General features: G+C 42.3%; 1 protein-coding gene across 1 annotated transcript in view; it reads right to left on the bottom strand.

Moving 5' to 3' along the window:
- The window catches only part of TRABD2B (TraB domain containing 2B), a 409581-nt gene that overhangs the window by 55523 nt on the left and 333600 nt on the right, over positions 1-20458 (bottom strand). Inside the window, exon 5 of the mRNA XM_077825080.1 lies at positions 3255-3345. Within this exon, the coding sequence (XP_077681206.1) occupies positions 3255-3345 (91 nt within the window). The remainder of the gene's footprint in view (positions 1-3254; positions 3346-20458) is intronic.

Raw genomic sequence — 20458 nt, 5'->3', positions numbered from 1 at the left:
TGAACTTGCTAAGTTGTTTTTTTAACATTTCCTCTGTTCTGAGTGATGTTTGCAAATTAGTATCATCTGTAAATTTCATTAACATGCCATTTACGCCCTCTTTTAAACCATGAGTGAAGACATGGAGTAAGATCTCTCCCATGGCTGACTGATCTGTCCATCTAGGCATTTATGCCATGTTCCTCAATGTAGTATACTACTAGACCCCTCCTCCCAACTCGATCCATCTCACATAGAATCATAGAAATGGAGGGCTGGAAGGGATCTCAATATGTCATGCAATCCATCTGCCCATGCAGAGGCAAGATTAAGTATGCTTCCTGACAGGTGTTTGTGTAATGTACATATAAATATCTAGCACTGAACTCCCATCTCTCCCTTCACATGCTTGCTATGCTATAGAATGCAAGTTTTCTACAACTCTTTTTTATGGGAACAGAGAAACACAGGCATCATGATTCTAGGAGACAGAATATAACATTTTACTCAGTCTCCCATAAAAAACTCAACCTGGACCTGGAGGACCAAGAACGTTATGGTTTTAACTAGAGCTGCTCAAAAATCTTCAACCGAAACATTTTTCAACAGAAAAGTTGGTTTTCGAATAAATGACTTCTTCTTTTTTTTTGGCAGAAAAGGTCTTTGATTTTTTTTGTTGGCAAACAGAAAGCCCCAAACCTGAAAATGTTGGGCCTTTTTGTTTTAATTTTGTTTTTATGAACTGTCAGAATTATCCATTAACATTTTGATGAAAACCAACTCTTTTAGTGGTTTGAGTTTTCATCAACATTTTCTGACTAGCTCTATTTTCAGCTTAACTCCACAAGCTCTTCTCATTTACAAGTGATTCCTATCTTTCTACCCCAATGAATTTCCAAATTATATCTGAACATATGCCCTTCCTTCCCTCTTGTACCTTTTCATTTCTTTCTCCGTCTGATATTATTTAACTCTGGAGTTTTATGGCTGAATAAACTCTGTGAAGCATTTAGGATAAACTTTGTGTCAGAGATACTTATGCACCATTAAGCTTTATCATATTCTATATGAAGGACTGCAGGAGTTTTGCAAACAAGATTCAATCAGCTAAACATTAAGACTATATCAATCTAGATAGTGTCTTTGTACAGAGAACACAACCAGACAAGATTCATTAGTCCTGCAATTAATCCTGTTACTGAAACTCACCTCATATTTGCATTGGGCACTGTTAGTTCCACCAGGGACAGGAAAATGTGGCAGATCTGGCAATTTCCTGCAATATCCTTGGGAGACCTTATTAAATTATGTTTAAGTATCTTTGGAGCCCATTGTATTAAATGAATTGTTTATGTATTCTTGTGGGCTGGGATTGTATGTAACCTCTGGGGTGTGGGGGGCGGATGTGATAAGTGCGAGAGCTGGGAGCTCAAGGAACTATATAGAACTATGTGCCAGGCAAGAATGGGCTTTTGGAACAAAAGATATTAAGTTGTTTTCCTGGGAATTTCTCCAGAGAAGTGAATGCAAATTCCGCACCTCTGGGTGTGCAAAAATCCAAAATTGAAACTATGCCCTGAGGAGCAGGCCATTTTCTGCTGGTCACCTCTTACAAGAGGCCAAGATCAAAGGGCCAAGCTGTATAAAGTAAAGTAAACTATCCCTGGTGGTGCTGGTTCTGAGACAGTTATGAACTTGTAACCCATGGGGAAAACCCAGCAGTGGATTTTGAAGGACTGACACCTACCAGAGCCTGAGGTTGGAGTTGGGGTGATTTCGGGTAAGCCTTTTAGCATGCACATAGGTTCTTTTATTGTTTTTAATATGTTTTCCCTCTGATTATTTTTTACCTTAACAATAAATGTTCTTGCTTATACAGAGTGGTGTACAAACTTATAGATGTGGGCCAAGATGTTGTTCACAGCCTCTGGAGAGCAGGGGTGGTGGAACAATCTGTATAGTAGGGATGCTGAGGGACATTGAATCAAACTGTAAATCCTGTATATGATGGAAACCACTTCAAGCCAGGGGATGCTGCAGCACCCCCCCGCCCACACATCCCTAGTTCCAGCACCTACGCTTAGGGTGACCAGACAGCAAATGTGAAAAATCGGGACAGGGGGTGGGGGGTAATAGGAGCCTATATAAGAAAAAGACCCCAAAACTGGGACTGTCCCTATAAAATGGGGACATGTGGTCACCCTGCCTATGCTGGAGAGAAAGCAAAACACAGACTCTGGCCAGTTTAGGCCATCTAGCTTGCTGGGAATAGCACGGTGTAGGCAGAGAACTGCGCTGCCAGGAAAAACCCTAGTCAGAAGGGAGTGAGATGTGGGTCTCTGTCCAAGAGAGGTGATGGCTGAGGAGCCAGGAGCCTAGCGTGGGTGCCATAGAGGGGAACACACGTGCGATTGCTCAGAACTGTGGTACTAGCAGTTATTCCGAGCACAGGATTGCTAACAATCTTAGGAAGAAACAATGTCAGCCAATGTTATCTCCAGGGTGCACAGGGGAGGATGGCAGTGCAAAGATAATGCATTTCCTTGGATACTACCAGAGGGGAGAAGATTGCTCCAAAGCACTCCTCTCAGGATGTGTGCTTTGTCTGGGACACAGATGCATGAAAGGGCAGATCGATATCCCTGTGGAGGAAAAAGGGGCCTGGCACAAAGAAGCATCAACAGGAGCTAAAGTGGCAGCACCGTTTCCAACAATGCACCATAGCCCTGCAGTGTTGAGGTGACTACTGCCCCCAGGGAGAGGGGAAGAGGCAGCGGGAAAGCTGCCGGGGAGAAGCTGACAAGGACAATGGCATTTCTTAATGAGTAAAATAACTCAGCAGAATGGTACCACCTCTCAGTACATTGACTTGTTCTGGTCTTCACCATGGTGCATCTGATCTGGTCTGAATCATTAGGTGCTGGAACCAGGGTTGCTGGTGATGCTGCCGCACCCCCTGGTTTGAAGTCGTTTTCAGGGTACACAGAGTTTACAGGTTAGTTCAATGGCTCTCAGCACCCCCACTATGCAAACTGTTCTAGCATCTCTGTTGTGAATAAGCAGTGTCTATATCATCTACCCCGACAGGGAGCTACCTGCTGCCACTGTATCACACCTTTGATGTCCCTTAGCTGACGCTTCAGATGCCTTCCTTTGAAATTGTAACTTATAGGGAACTTATAACTCACCCTCTTCGCTCACCAAAATAATCTTGCTCACTTGCAGAAAGAGAGAGAGAGAGATAGAGGTTAAAGGATCTGCAGGCAGCTGCTTACTTTCCAATTGGTTGTCCAGCAGGTGTATGCTCCACTTCAAAGCCTGCTTGTCTCAGCACATCAATCACAGTATTGTTACCCAGGAAGTGACCTAAAACATGGACAGAAAAACAGCCACGTCACTCAAACTGCTCCTTGAGGGTACTCCCTCCGTTCGACCCAAGCTCGGAGGAGTAGGTTACCAAAGACTGGGCTGGCTCCAAGGACAACAAGTCATGGCAAGCAACTGGTTGGGGCCCCAGAATCCTGAACGAGACTAAGCTGCTCACAGCCTGGTCCACTACTCCACTTTGGGCAGTAGCAAGGAGACGAGCCAACTCACAGCCTGACACGCTGCCCCCTACGGGCCAGGGATTGATCAAATGGGTCGGCAACTCAAGGGCCAATTCTTCCACGGCAGTTTGGAGCCTGCAGCTTGTTGTGTTAGCTCCGTACAGCTGCCGTTTTAAACACGGGTACATGCACGCACGCTAAATCATCCCCTCACCCGGGTTTTACAATTGTTCCTGCAAACGGTGAGAGAAGTATTATTAGTCATCCTAACTGTATTCAGATTAAGCATCTATTCAGGAGTAAGACTTGGGGGGGAATGCAGGACTAGATGACCTCCTCAGGTCTCTTCCAACCCTAATCTTCTATGATACTATGACACAAATACTCTGCTAAATACCACAGTGCAGTCAGGCCACGTTTATATCCCTTGTTACCTAGTGTTCCTAACGTCTGTGCGAATAGGTTAGGCTTGTGTGATTGTTTAGGGCATAGTATTTTCTCTAGGAGAATTGGCTGAAGTGGCACTCAGAGTGGATAGATGGATCTTATGCTGGTTCTCTGCACATCGGTGAATTTCAGCATTGGTTGCTAACCTCAAGTTTTTTTAAAAAAACATGAGATCAGCTAAAAATCAAGAGATTCATGAGAATGAATTCTGGATTCTTTTCATTGGTCCGTGGGGTTTCGAGCCTTTGGGATTTGTCATAAGGTGCCTTTACCCCATACTGCCCCATTGGCTGAGTGTACTATGGCTGGCAACCCCAGCCTTAGTTTCCCTTTCTGAGGTTGGTCTTCTCAGCTTCCCAGATACAGGTCTGTGTGGGAGATGTGGCTTAGCTCTCCAGCCAAGTCACAACCCATGTAATCCCTTTTGGGGTACCAAGAGTCCAAACTGAAAAGTTCCAAGCAAACAAAAATGTTCTTCTACCCTTCAGGCCTTCTCTTCAGCCCACCCGCGGGGCCTTGTTCGCAGCCCCTTTCTGAAGCCCCACCCCCTCCCTGGCTTCAGAGCCTGAGCTGCTGCCTAATCTATTTTTAGTACCATAATGCAAGCCCCAGTCTGTCAAAGAGGCTGAGGGAACTTGGGTTATTTAGTCTGCAGAAGAGACGAAGGAGGGAGGATTTGATAGCAGCCTTCAACTACCTGGAGGGGGGTTCCAAAGAGGATGGAGTTAGGCTGTTCTCAGTGGTGGCAAACGACAGAACAAGAAGCAATGGTCTCCAGTTGCAGTGGGGGAGGTCTAGGTTGGATATTAGGAAAACACTATTTCACTAGGAGGGTGGTGAAGCACTGGAATGGGTTACCTAGGTAGGTGGTAGAATCTCCATCCTTAGAGGATTTTAAGGCCAGGCCTGACAAAGCCCTGGCTGGGATGATTTAGTTGGGGTTGGGCCTGCTTTGAGCAGGGGGTTGGACTAGATGACCTCCTGAGGTCTCGTCCAACCCTAATCTTCTGTGATTCTAACCCAGGCTCTGAGACTTGCTGCTGCGGGCAACCACTTGCGTGTAGACGCACCCTAAGGATTCAAGGGTAATTCAGTCTCCAGTCTCTTTTAAGCCTCGGTCTCCCTGCCTAAACTGCCAACAAGGATGCTAATTAGTATCAGTTGTGAGTGTGATGTGGTTATAGGGGTTTTAGTGCAACCCGCAAGCATCATAAACAGTTTTTAGCCAAAAGACTTTTCTTTAAAAGATTCAAATCACATTTGCAGGCCCTAACTTGTTCCAGGATTCCACTGCCTCCTTTTCAGAAACATAAAAAATTGATTTTCCCCCTGACTAACTTGCTTATAACTAAAGCCAAAGGAGCAGTCCCAAAAATGTGTTCCATGCCCTCAGAGAGGAGAGCAATGTGACATTTGTGAGCGATTGATTTGATTTGATCATAACTGGATTTTTTTAAAACAATGCCAGAGCAAACAAAGGCCCGATCCTGCAACTGGTTGAACAGAGGGCTGAAAGTGGAATCGGGAACAAAGACGTCTCCGTGTCCATGCTCCAATGTCCTAGTTTTTCTTGACATGGAATACAAGTTGCCAACAATTGTATTTGTAGGAACAAGTGTCCTGAATCTTATTAACCTTTGACCTTTATATCATAATACCAAAAGAAACCCAATTATAATTCTTCAGAGCTCTTAATTAATTTAGTCCTGGCAAAAAGTAGCATAATAACAACCCTAAATCCACATCTATCCTCATCATGACCAGGCAGCAGCGTTACCAGCTTCCCAACAACGCCCTGTCAATACATTCAGGGGTGAGAGATATTTTGGCCTTCTGATCCTTTGGCTTCTCTGTTAAGACTGCCAACAAGGATGCCACCTGTGGATCTGGCTGGCTTTTGTTGAGTACTTACGTTATTTAGATTGAGGAAAGTATGGGATGGTGGCAGTTTTGGTCTCACTGCATTCCAAATTTGGACACACTTGTTTTCTGCCTTCCGGCATTTGTCGTGGACTGAAATACTACAGTGTTGGGGATAACTTGTATTAATTAACAATTTTTGTCATGCAGACACCTGTCGACCAGGATGTGGACAGAGACCATTAATCATTTCACCCAACAGTTTTTGGATTCTATTCATTATTTGTCTGGAAGGAGTCAAACCAGACATGTAAATGTGAAAAGGTCTGCAATCCATCACTGTGCCTTGAGCTCTCCAGTCTTCTGCCTTAATTATTCATTAGGAAAACATCCCAATGGTATCGGAGGGGTGCTTAAGATTTGCCCAGAAATTGGAGGGGATAAGAGAAGTTCCTGCTTAGTGTCAGAGCCAAAGATTTTTCAAAGCAGATAGTTTGCACTAGACAAGAGTTGGTGCCCACTTACTCCAATGTCCAACAGTCTATCTCTTGAAGGAACTAATCCTTCCCTGAAAGATCACTGTGGAAACAGCAGAGCTGGTTTTGAAGTGAGAAACTGGCCAGACAGCATAAGAATCTAACTACAAACACCCTATTAACGCAGACTGTGTAGGGTCAGAAGTTTGTCTCTCTTGGGGTACCCAGGTATTTTCAAAAAGTACCTGCCTGGATGAGCAAAGTCTAGAGAGATTCAATCAATAATACCAGCATATACAGACAAGCAATAGGCCAGACATCTCATCTCTTCAGTCATAGCCCTAAGCCCACTAAAATCAGTTGGAGTCTTTACATTGACATCAGTGTGTTTTTGGACCATGCCCTAATTTATAACTAAACTGAATCTTTTATCAGTGAAACACTGTAATAAACAACATAGTGAGGAGTCTAGTATACAAGTCCTCTTCAATCTGACCTTAAATATTTGCGTATTTGATTTAGCCTAAATGGCAGAATCTGAAACCCCTTAACTTCTCCCATGAATGCATCCTTCCCACTTTGCTGTGTCTTGTTTGCAATGATACTTGAATGTTGACCAGTTTTGCCTTGCTGCTCACTTTACTTCTCCTCTTCGCAATATTCATTCATTCCTCCCCCCCTTTTTGGAATACAAGCTGCTGTGCCCAATTTATTATCTCTCCATGAATAAATCAGAGGATCTGAAGACATGTTCTAGCTCAACCTGAATTCATAGGGTTGATTCAGGAAGCAATGAATGAAATTCTATGGCCTGTGTTAGGCAGGTCAGACTAGATGATCACAATGGTTCCTCCTGGCCTTAAAATCTATGAAAATTGCACACACACTGTGACCTTCCTTGGTGGCACATCTTTGTTAACACCTTAGTGTTCTCTTTGTTAACTATTTACAGCAGTGTATGATTTTCAATGGATCAGTCGGCCAAATGAATGCCAATTTTACCAGCACACTCAAAGGCATTTCAGTGCATTGTGAACTAATTCCCTGTACTTCCTGCCACTTTTATCACTACAACTGTTTAAAAAGAAAAGAATAAAGATTTTGTAAAATTATTTTCATTTTTATAATGGCTTGGGTATATTTCATTCTCTCTCCACCTACTGAAAAATAGCAATACCATTTTTGCTAACGCTTTCCAAATTAATTCCCTTTGTGTTAGAGAAGAAGCCTGGAAAATATCTCCCTAAAAGGTAAAAACTTTAGGAAGTTATAATTATTGAAAACTTTGTGCATGTGGAAATAGATAGATAGATTCGATAGATAGATAGTTTAGATAGATAGATTAGATAGATGGATGGATGGATGTCAGGTCTTCTGACCTGCTACTCACTATTTATCCTGAACCTGGATGAAAAATCCCTTTAGTATTATCCTGATTTATTGTGACAGTTGATGAGTGCTAGGGCTAAAAAGGTCAGAATATCTACTGCCCTGGGAATGCCTAGTAAATATGCAGAGAAAAGCAGGTAAAAGGAGAAATAAAAGACCTGGTACATAGAGGTTTATGCGGTAATCCCAATATCAGGCACAAAGATGAATACTGCAAAATCTCCACTAACAATTTAAGTTAAAATAAGTTTCATTGTTGCAAATAAACCATGGTCATAAAACACTGGGTATTATATTTCTAGGTTTGGAAGGATTTGATTTTTATCAATAAATGTTAGTAACTGTTAATTTCACCGTATACAGACAGACTGACAGAAATATTTCCCTCTATAATAATCAAAATCTACAGACAGGGAAAGTAAGAAAAATACAGCCTAAGAGTTTATCAGAGTTTGATATAAGGATATTTACTTTGCATATTTTGACATGCAATGTTGACAACTTGTGTTTTAATGGTTATAAAGCTTTAACATTTTTTAATCTCAACGCCTACTGTCATTAAATAATTATTATCTGACACTCCCATAATTTCCTGAAACTGTAAAAATTTAAAATAGATAAATATTCAAAAAATACTTTAAGCCCATAATTTTGCACAACTGTGAAGTTTTAAGTAAATAAAAAATACAAAAAACCCCAATATTCTGTCAAAATTACAAACAGAAAAAAAAAGAAAAGAAAATTCTCCCAAGCCTATAAATATATCTGTATGTATGGTGCTCATGACAATACGGGGCAAGACTGTTCAAATGATAAATGGGTACTGTCACAGGTATTGTATAAAATTAAAATTTGAGCCATCTCTTAAAAAACTCTGCCACTCTACATTTCTAACAGGTCCTGGATTGATGCATATTTAGAGTCACCTTCTGCCCTTTTTTACTGAACTCGATTCACCAGTAGAAGATTAGGACAAGATCCAGGACAGGAATGGGGAGTAAAGGCAGTCCATCTGCTTCCTAAAGAAGACTTGATACCAATGACTTCTGCTAGAGGTTAATTTTTAATGCTAAACATACAGTGAACTCAAAGTTTGGCCACAGTTTGCTTTAATAAACTCACTACTTTGTAAGAAGGATCTCTTTGTGTAACTCCCAAATGAAGTCAATAGGAGTTTTAACATTGACTTCATTGGGGCCAGAATTTCACCCCTTTAGCTCAAGTGGTACGAGCCTGTGTTTTGGGGTTGGACGATCTGAATTTCTCAGTGAATGTGTTTTCACAGTGTCTAGGGCTGGTCAAAATCCTCCCACTTCACCTTGTTTTTCTGATAGAAAACTGCTGTTTTGACTAAATGGCAATTTTCAGGGCACGTGTGTGCTTTCCTAACAAAAAAATTGGGATTTTTCTTTGACTGAAAATTGACTCATTGATTCAAAACTGAAAATCAGTGCAGGGATTGGGGGGGGGGGGCGCGGGGGGGGGGGGGAAGGGGGAGTGTATGTGGCAGGGTAGAGAGGAATTGGCAGTTTTTAAACTAAAAGACAAAATAACCTTTGTTCTTAATTTTTTGCCAGAAGTCCAATTTTTCCACTGAAAATGACAATGAAAATTATTTTTGTTTTCATTTGGGGCAAAATATTCTGGGTGGGACTTGAAGGGATGTTTTTCAAACACCTCTGAGAGGGAGAACCATGTAGTCCTAGATATTAAAAATCTACCTTGCCATCTTAGACATGAAATACCATCAACATTGTTTCTAAGCATCAGAATCAAGCCACAGCCCTAAGAAGTTAAATAAGCCCACGGGTTCTTACAGGCAAAAATATTATCTTGTTTTGGTGACAGGAGCAAGAAGAATGCTTCTAAGCAAATGTTATGTGCTTTATCTGGATTTGAAGATCTACTACAAATTACTTTGTCTGTTCGCTTCAGGATTCGTTGTTCTGGGGCTTAGAGGGATAAAGTGGTACAAAGGAGCAAGAGATAATTCCCGCACAAAAGGCCTCCATGGCAGACCCTTTGAAGTCACGCTAAGAAAGGCTTGCTAGGCCATTAGCTGACACACAGCAGAAACCTGAACTGTTTCCATGCGCACAACAAGCCGAGCTATTTTCCGCACAATTAGTCATAAAAAGGGCCAGTGTAAACTGTGTCGGGAGGTCTCAATTCTTTACATTCTCCATGCCATGAATCAGATGTTATGTATAATGTTATGTTGCCCTCAGGCTGCTTTGCAAAGAGCAGCCAGCAGTCTCTATTCCTCGCTTTCTCTGACGCTGATTTTCAATGCATTTGGCACGATCCCGAGTGTTTATTGTAGTTAAACTTCACAAGAATTAAGCAATCAGCTGAGATACAAAATCAAGTGCTGTATATTCACCGTTGCAGCAAATATTTACTGGCTTCTTCACTGCTTCTCCAAACTGTGTATTTTTTGAGACAGCTCTAACTTAACATTTGTAAGGCTGAGTGATTCGTGCATTAGAAAGATACCATGCTATTTTAGTAAGCAGTCAACACGTATTGCCCTCTGGATTTTTTAACCTCTCCATTGTGTCAATCCACTCTCCCTCAGTGACCTCATGCACACTCTTCTGCCAGCAAACTCCATTCCTTAACATGTTGTGTCCTATCGTTTCATCATTATGGAGCATAATTGGAAGAATGGAGATTGGAAGAATGGCTCTATCTATCAGAGTGAGGTTCTAGAACAGCCTTCTAATAGGAGTAGCAGCAGCAGCAAACAACCTACCTACTTTGAAGGTGGAGTTCGGTAAGTTTATGAATGGGTTTATATGATGGAATTGTCACAATAGCAGGAGATTGGACTTGAGGGCCCAAGATGTCCCTTCCAGTCCCAAGTCCTATATCCTAGGTTCTTATGGATTTATGGTTTAATGTCAAAACCTTGCAATGTTTGTGATTCCATATGGTTCCAATGTGAAATGCTGCATCTCTCCTTTTGCTCTGGGATTCTGCGTTTCAAATTCAGGGAGTATGAACCACCTCAAAACCTGTTCCCTGAAGCAGAAGTCTCATGACAGCACTACCCCGAGCAGACATTCCTTTTTCTAATACAGCTGCCTCTTACATTCAGTTGTGTTAAGTCCAATCCAACACAAATAGAGAGGGTGGGAAAAGGCAGAAACATTTTGGTAATACATTTTCAAAATTTTGCACAATCATTTCTTTGTTCAAAATGTCAAATGTTGGGAAAAATAGTGAAAAAACATTAAAAATAAATTCTCAAAAGTGTTTGCAAGACCAGCTCCCCCCCAAACATTGAAAATTCTAAAAATTTCGACACGCTCCAAATAATCGTAAGCGATGTTCATCACGTTTTCTTTTCTTTTCTCTTTTCATTCATATTGTGAGTTAATTCAGTGTTTGTGACAATAATAGTGTCCATGACAATATTGTCGTGAACACTGAATAACTCACACTATGCTTCTCCAAACGGTCACCTTCTGTGGTGGGCATTGATCCTGACTGGGGGCTACTGGGCACGATCATAATAGGAACATTTAAGAAGAAAGACATCAAGTAGCAACAAGATTAATAGGGGCAAATGCAGTATGAGTTTCTTTACCACAGTACCTTACTGCTGATTTTCAGCACCTCTGCCATTCCAGTCTTCCTTTTTCTCCATGGGCACATTCATCCACCCCAAGACAGACACATCTACTTAATACACCCAATCTTGACCTTCACCATCCCTTGCTGGTCTAGCCCTGCCTCTTTCCCAGATGGAGCCTGCATCCACACATGCACCCTTCCCCCATGAATCTGTTTAATGAACCTCAGTCCTAAATTCTCTTTTGCTCCTTTATGGTAGGTAACAGGGCTGGAGTGGCATAAATTGGCCCTAAAAGGCTCAGTTCACACCAGGGGAAGACTCTCCCAACACACACACTGTGGAAGACAATCTGAAGGCTGCCTTCTGCACCTCCCCCCCCCCCCAATAAACCATAGCATGTGGCTAGGGCCCTACCAAATTCACGGCCATGAAAAACACGTCACGGACTATGAAGTCTGGTCTCCCCCAGGGAAATCGGTCTTTTGTGTGCTTTTACCCTACACTATCCAGACTTCATGGGGGAGACCAGTGTTTCTCAAATTGGGGGTCCTGACCCAAAAGGGAGTTGCAAGGGCATCCCAAGGTTATTTTTGGGGAGGGTCACTGTACTGCCACTCTTACTTCTGTGCTGGCTTCGGAGCTGGGCGGCCGGAGAGTGGTGGCTGTTAGCCGGGTGCCCAGTTCTGAAGGCAGCACCATACCAGGCCATCCTGACTTCTGCGCTGCTGCTGGCGGCGGCTTTGCCTTCAGAGCCGGGCTCCCGGCCTTCAGAGCCGGGCTCCCGGCCTTCAGAGCCGGGCTCCCAGCCAGCAGCCGCCGCTCTCCGGCCAGCAGCCGCCGCTCTCCGGCCGCCCAGCTCTGAAGGCAGCGCCGCCGGCAGCAGCAGTGCAGAAGTAAGGGTCGCAATCCACAACCCCCCCCTACAATAACCTTGTGACCCCCTCACAACTCCTCTGCGGGTCAGGAGCCCTACCATGACAACGCCGCCCCATTTCAGATTTAAATAGCTGAAATCATGAAACTGATGATTTTTAAAATCCAAAGACCGTGAAATGGACCAAAATGGACCATGAATTTGGCAGGGCCCTACACATGGCACAGAGGGCTTGACGGAGGCAGGTCGGGGGTGGGAGGGAGCACTGCGGTGGTACCAGGCAGCCTGGAGAGGCTGCTGCAATTTAGAGAGGCCCCTACATGGATATCTTAGCTATGCTGGAGGCTGCCCCAGCCCCTGGAAGAGGCCAAGATCAGGAGGGAGCAAACTTCATGTAAAGCCACAATAGCCCTCTGAAACGGGCAACACAAAATTGCACCCGCGGTGCCTGCCCTTTTCAGAAAAGCTGATTGTAGGGGTAGGGGAATGAGAGTCACAACAATATTTTGCACTTAAAAGTATTATATGAATGGGTGGGTGGGGTGGGGGTTTCTGATTCCTTATCTTGGGTGGGGGGAATTGAGACCAAAGTGCGCGTTATAGCACTTCTGTGCAAAAGACGTGCAATGCTTTTGCAGCCTTATTTTAGACACAGCTGAAGAAATCTTTTTCCCATCCTATTTGATGTGGTTCTTCTCGACCGTGCAAAGCACTGACTCACAGCTGCTTTCGGACACAGTCATTGGAATTAAGAAATAAAACATAAAAGGGCAAAAAGGGCAGCACTTTGAACCCCACGTGGGCCCCACCTGCCACTCCATTCCTTCCTGACGTGTAATCACCTCTCCCGCTACAATTGTTCAGTTCTTGCAAAATACATTTTGGACCAGGGCCATGCTGTAGATTATTGGAGAGCGACTTAAAGCCCAAAGTCAATGAGGTTACTCCAGGCGGATGCCCGTGTAACTTTGAGCAGCTTTTGGTCCCCCATATCTCATTTAGAGCTGCAGTGTTGTGCTGTTCATAGAGAATCAAACCCCCAAAAGCTGCACAGACCACAGAGACTCCGTCCAAGATACTGTTTCTTGCTGTCCCTAGAGGTAGTGAAAACTCATTCTTTCAGCACATCTCTGCTCTCATGTCTTTCCTTCACAGCTCTTTCATTGCGCTTAGTTCTCTTGACTATGCGTCTGTGTCTTTCTCCCATTGGGTCATCTTCGTCTCTTCTTCCATGCTGTCACCTCTGTGTTTTGCTAACTGTTTTTCTACAGAAAATGGGTTTTCGAGAAAAACTATTTTTGGCAGAAAGTGTCTTATATCTGAGGAAAAAAATGATTTTTCAACAAAAAAAGAAAATTCAACACTAAAAAGCTTTCATTTTTGGCCAATCAGCTCCCCCTGCAATTCAATTAAAAATGCCATCACAGTTCCTCATGTGAATTATAATTTGGCTGTGTTATACCCCCATTCTCCTCTATGGGCTGGGTTCCCCAGCTGGACGACATTTCCCATTATGCACCATGGTCAAGGACTCCCAGAATGCATCACAGCAACTCAGCAAGAGGGTGCAGAAAACAAAGGTATCCCAGTTTCATGCACATATATCACACAGTGGAATTTTCCCACTGAGAGCAAGCACATAAGAATGGCCCTACTGGGTCAGACCAAAGGTCCATCTAGCCCAGTATCCTGCCTTATGACAGTGGCCAGTGCCAGGCGCCCAGAGGGAATGAACAGAACAGGTAATCATGTGATCCATCCCCTGTCGTCCATTCCCAGCTTCTGGCAAACAGAGGCTAGAGACATGATTCCTGTCCATCCTAGCTAATAGCCATTGATCAACCTATCCTCCATGAATTTATCTAGTTCATTTTTGAATCCTGTTATGGTCTTGGCCTTCACAACATCCTCTGGCAAGGAGTTTCACAGGTTGACTGTGTTTTATGTGAAGAAATACTTTGTTTTATTTTGTCAAAGGATGACCACTACATTTTACTGTAAATATATTAAATACGTTAACTATTGATTGGGCATTGGGGTTTGATTCTAAAGAGAAGAGGAAGACAATATAGGAAGATGTCCACCTTTTACATAAGTACCATTCATATTATCATAGTCCTGTTTCTTTGGGATCTCAGCTTACTCCTCGTTCTGATGCTAGATGAACCTGCAAAGAATGCATTTAAAATGCGAACAGGGTCTTTTTGCAGGGGAACTTAAAGAGACATGATTTTTTAATATGTTTTTTTTGCTTGTGATTTTTTGCTTGTGTGGGAACTGGCATTTCCATTTTGTGAGAAATTCTGTGATTCCAAAATTTCTTCCACACTGTAATGAAAACAAAGACTACAGAAATTCCCCACAAAACAAAATAAAAAAAAATCATTTCGGGTTAGATGAAAAAAGCTCCTTTTTTGCCTTTTCCCCTCTTTTTCCATGTTTATAATATGAAATAAAATAAATGTTGAAACGAAAAATCATTTCCAAATGGGAAATTGATACCTTCTGTTCTGGAAGTGTCAAAACAGAACGTTTCACCCTGCTCAGATATTTTTAATATTTATTCCCAAACAAAAGTTAGTTGCAATTGACGTTTCCATGGAAAGGTTCGATTGAAACAAAGCAGCATTTTCTGATGAAAACATGTTTTGTTGGAAAACATTCAATCAGCTTTACTTGTGATGGGAGCTGGAATGATATCACCAGGAAATGAAACCCATGGGGAAAGTACAGTGCGGGCAGCAGTGTCACACTGCCCTGCCTTTTCCAGGGGTGTGAGAGCAGCTCACTGTCTGTGACCCATTCTGTCTTGAGCCTCAGCGGAGACTAGGGGAATCAGTGTTTATCCCTTTTACAAAAGACGGTTGTAACCTGGAGGAAAGGAAAGGTTTTGTCCTTTTGATGGAAACAGATGCTTTTCACCACTATTTATAGGCTGCTCAGATAGCACGGTAAGAAATGCAATCACCATGATTCATGTTAGTATTTACTGAGCGCCCCCATCAACAGGTTGGGCAGTGTTCACAGTCTGGAAGAGGATGCAACCTCTCTCCCAGGGGTGTCAATGACTGGGATTGTGGCTTTGGTAAAGTAGGCAGTCTCTTACTATGTGACTCAGATCACCAACTCATTTCACATACACTGCTGACTAGGAACTATGCTTCAGTCACGACAGCTGGATTCAGACAGGTAACCTATGAGTGAAGTGTTTCATATCCCATTGCAAATCCTCCAAGCCATTTTGGAATGTATAAGGTCTTGCTTGCCAAAAGCAGGGGGTGGGAACTGTTTCCAGAGCTCACAACTCTGGCTCCATTTTCTGCGAAGAAGATAACTAAAGCGATGTGAACACGTTACTAAAACAAACACAACGATAAACCCGAGCCTGACCTCAGCAGAGCGCAAGGCTGAGGAAAGCTCCTGACAGTCAGGGAAAACTGTTCTTGCTCTCTGAACATTTCAGCCAGTTTTCTAAAATATTTTTGTCTCTCCCTCAGCTAGGACCCAATCCTACAGGATGGGGATCTGATTCTGGGTATGGCCCATGCTGAAAAGCACAATGTGTATGGCCTTCCTTACAGAAAAGCCTTTTGGAATTTAATAAGGATGCAATCAATAGGCTTTTACAGAAAATCAATAGGGTTGTATAGATATTACTCTAAAGATCTAACGAATTGAATATAAAAATGATAATCTTTCTATAAGGGGTTTTGAATCATCCAGTAGAATGCTCTAGTGTAGCTATAATTCTCTATTAAATTCTACAGGATAGTTTAAAAAAAACCGATAGAAAGGTTAGAGAGACAAGGTGGATGAGGTAATATCTTTTATTAGACCAACAATAAATCAAGAACTGACAGTTACCACCACTCTGCATATAGAAAGGTTATCATTTTCTATTAAATTCTAATTTTTTCTAAAAGTCTGGACTGAAAACCATAAATGAAACCTTGCAATGCACAGGATAGGTCTCCCAGATTCTGATTTGTATTTTTCAGCTGATCTTGAGTGGTGAAATTGATGCCCTTCACCTCTTTGAGGAATCAGTTTCTATGGGTTCATTTGGATTGTGACGGCAAAACTTTAAACTGAAATGGGGTGTTTCATAAGAGACAAAATGTGTGTTTGAACAACAACACGGGCACCCATTCACTCAGATGTTGACCAATTTGTAGTTTTGGAGATACAGGACATACCTCCACATTGACATGGAACATGTTGAATTCTTTCTAGGTCAGCATTCTTCATGTGGACAACAGCTGGTAGGAAGTAAACCTCCATTAAAATTCCTTTTTAAAAGAACAGTGCCATGTTCCATTTTACCAGGCTCTTTTGAAAAAAAGAACACTCTGGTTATTAAAACGCTGCAATCCCTAGTTACTGACACTTCAGTAACCATGAGTTCCATCACCTAGGCTACAGATGCTTCGTGCTTTTTCCTTGAATAACTTAGCTGGCCGCTGGGTGTCATTGTTGCAGAAGACTACAGAAGGAAGTTCACAAACCAGGCTGCAAATAAGGAGAGGTGATGTCACCCACGTCTGAAAATGACCATTTATCTTAGGTTGCCAATACCACTTATTTCTGCCTATGACTGGGGTCATTTGGTATCAGAGCATAAATGTACAGAATCTGGTGGCAACGTACAACGAGTATCATTTAGCATTCCACCAGACTCTGCAAGCAAATGCATAGGACTTTCTGCACAGTGTATGTACCACCAAATCACCCTGTCTGTTTGGATGAATGGTTCTCTCCTTTCTCCTTCTGCCCCTCCAGTTAAATCTCAGTGAGATGTAGCCTTCAGAGCCTACAGGGACCATTGACATGGGAATGTTAGAAACCATCAGCAAATATTTTTACTCTTTATTTTCTTTTTCTTTCAATGGAAAACAAAAGAAGGAAATTAGATTGGAGGGAAGGAGGGTCATGTGATTAAGGGTCGTACTTGAGAGTCAACAAAGTTAGGTTCTCATCCCACCTGTGGTACAGATTTCCTCTCTGATCTTGGCCAGTTAACCTCTCAGAATGTCTGTCTTCCTGTCTGTAAAATGGGGATAGTAATATAGTACCTCGCAGGAAGGGTGTGTAGTGTTCCTAAGATGATTTGAGATCCCTGGATAGAGGGCCCAATATAATCACAAATCCTTATCATTATTAAGTGCAAAAACTATATACATGTCCTACTCATTCTAAATATAATATAAAAGCTATGAGCATGATCCTGCATTCACTTACGTGCATGCATTCATTTACACCTGTAAACAGTCTTGTTGAGAACTCAGTGGGAATATTGTGTGTAAAATTAACTCATGTGCATACATATTTGCAGGATTGGGCCTATATTAATTTACTTTTTGGGTTACAAATGTAAATGTAGAAAAGTCAGGCAATGGAAAGTTATGTTTCTCAGAGTACTATTAATTTACACAAATTGGGCCTTTGTATTTTTTACTACTCATTTATTGCTAATTAGACCATCAAATGTATACCTACATTTTATTCTGTTCATGTTCTTATAGTGTACCCCTGGACCAAATTCTGTTCTCAGTTATATGACTATAAATCTAGAGGAATTCCACTGCAGTCCCAGTGTTTTTTGTGTATAAATGTATAGATATACTGGTATTCCATACATGTATAAATTGAGGGAGGGGAGAAACTTGACCTGATTCACCAGTGTATTATGCTGCTTTCCACTGGCATAAACTCTGTTGGTTTTCACAATTACCTTTTGTTGCCAAGGCATGAAAGTAGAAAAATTAATAACGAAGAAGGGCACCATTTATTTGAAAACTCAAATATGTATATTTCCTCATTACCCCTTTTATGAATTTGCCCCACTAGGTAGCCAGTGAACCAAGAGATTCACCTAGAGATTTTGTCATTTTCCCAAGAAATGGCTGTCCGCTGTGATACTTGGTCAGTTGCAATAGTTTAGTGGTTTGGGTAAGTTATTACAGAAGTTTGGAAACCTCAAAATATACACAACATGTTTCAAAAAGTCTTGTGGTTGTGTGGACCCAAGGGTACTTGAGTCATATGTTAAAATTCAAACAAGCAAGCAAAATCTTGTTGCTCAGTCCCCTTTAAATCACACAACTAAGTCTGCATTCCAGTTTTGAGCTCTACTTATTCATACTATTCATTACAGAATAACAGCCCCTGTTTAAATATCACTGAACAAATATCACTGAGCAAAATTGTTCACACATGAGGACCAAAGAGATACAGCACCGCTGCAGCCTTATGGTTTCTGAGTGACAGCATTAAAAAGATTATGCTTGATATTTCTTTTAGCAAAGCTGGACAACATTCAAGCAAAGCCTGGATTTTGTTTTAACAGTATGTTAACAGAACCCTGAGTCTGGCACAGCTGGAAACCCACACTGCTGAACAAAACTCGGCCCTGCCAGCATTTCTGCTTGTCCCAGCCTCCCAGGACAGATATAATGAATGTTTATGTATATATCATTTTAAATATCTATTATTAGCTTGGTCAAGGTTAGAACTGGAGGGAATGTGAAGAATGATTTTCTTAAAAATGAATTGCACAAATTGAGCAAGCCACAGTTTATATGGTGTCTGGTGGTATGGACTGTATTTAAAACACACATACCAAAAGAAAGGAAAATGAATCCAAGAGATAAGAAAACCAAAGGAGTTGTCATCGCCATAGTGTTTAATGCCCCAATTCAGCAAAGCACTTAAGCACGTGCTTAAGTTTAAAAGCACACGAGCTGTCTCATTGACTTCTCTTTCATTTAAAATTAATTACGTGCTTTACAGAATCATGGCCTAACAGCAGACAGCCACAACTGATGTAAATCAAGCTATATCAGCGTACACCATCTAGAGAACAGGCCCAGGGACTTTCAAGATAAAGAAAGGAAGAAATAACCAAGGACACAGGGGAAGATTTAATGCTTAATTTTTCCTCTGAAAAATTGAAAACTTGCCATGTGCACAAACACACACACACATACACACACACACACACACACGAGAAAAGTTTCTTAAGGATAAATGGGGTCCCTCCAAATGCCCTTTGACTGTTCTCTGTGTTTCATATTTGTAAAGGTACAACAATGTTTTCTCTCTCTCTCTCACACACACACATATTCACTTGCCATCTTCAAAATATTTCATTTCAATTCAAAGGAACCCTCCCTTATTTCAGCAGAAGTTTGTTTCTCTATGCCCAGCACTGACATTTCTGATTCTACTCCCTCACGAGCTCCAGAAAATGTCATGTTGGGTGTTTGATTTGGGGGATCATCCCTCCAGAATATCTGTGAGTGTAGAAGACCCTCCAATCCCTGATCTTCAGTTTCCACTAAGCTGTCTCCATGGCATTGTGGAAGGGGGACGGCAAGAACATGTTGGGGATGGGACCAGTAATGAGGGATTGCTCCTCCACCCTGAAAAACACAGGCACCTCTGGATTGCCATACCAGATCACCCAGGATCCATCTAGTCTAGTATCCTGTGTCTGACACTGGTTAGTACCAGATCCACAGGAAGGTCCAAGTAACCCCATCCCACCCCCAAAGCTGACAATTATGGAATAACCTGCCCATGGAGGAAACTTCTGGCTCACCCCTATCAGCTCATGATGCTTATTCCATGCTGGCCTTCCAAGCTTGCCCACTCGCCTCGAAGATATCACTTCATGTCAAGCCCAACTCTTACTTGACATCCAGAAACTCTTTCGTCCCTCCTAAATTGATGATCTAGTGGGATCCCATCCCACAACCCTCCACAAACCAACCAACCAACCAGCCAGCCAGCCAACAAAACCCCTTGAAATGGGAATTTGCATAGGCAGGAGAGGCAGTCACAGCACCCCAGGTCACAACACCTCCAGGGTCCTACATTGCTACATGGTGTTTGCAGCAGAGATGGGACAGACTCAGCAGAGGTTGAATACCCTTTAGACAAACACCCCAAAGTCTAGAATTCTTGCTGGAAATCTTCAAGGTCAGGCTTCCTTATTGTTATTATTTGTTTGCATTGCAGTAGTGTCTAGGGGACTCTACCAGGGATCAAGGCCCCATTGTGATAGGCTAAGTGCATGTACATTTAATCAGGCCTGTCAGATTGGCTTCTCTCAGAAGCTGTATTCATGCTATTGGATCATACTGAGGAATGCCGTAGTAGGCAAAAGTGAATACATCAATGCCAGCCAAGCTTTTAGAACCTCAGAATGGGTTCTGTTTAGCCTGAGTTTTGGAGGCTTGAGTACCAAGTCAGAACTTTTCTAGTCCTAAATCACCATCAAAATGTCCATCCATCCCATAGAATA

Source organism: Eretmochelys imbricata, chromosome 8 (genome assembly GCF_965152235.1).
Source record: "Eretmochelys imbricata isolate rEreImb1 chromosome 8, rEreImb1.hap1, whole genome shotgun sequence".
In the NCBI taxonomy this organism is placed as follows: domain Eukaryota; kingdom Metazoa; phylum Chordata; order Testudines; family Cheloniidae; genus Eretmochelys; species Eretmochelys imbricata.
Note: the sequence above shows the minus strand (reverse complement) of the source record. Positions and strands in the feature narration are given on the sequence as shown.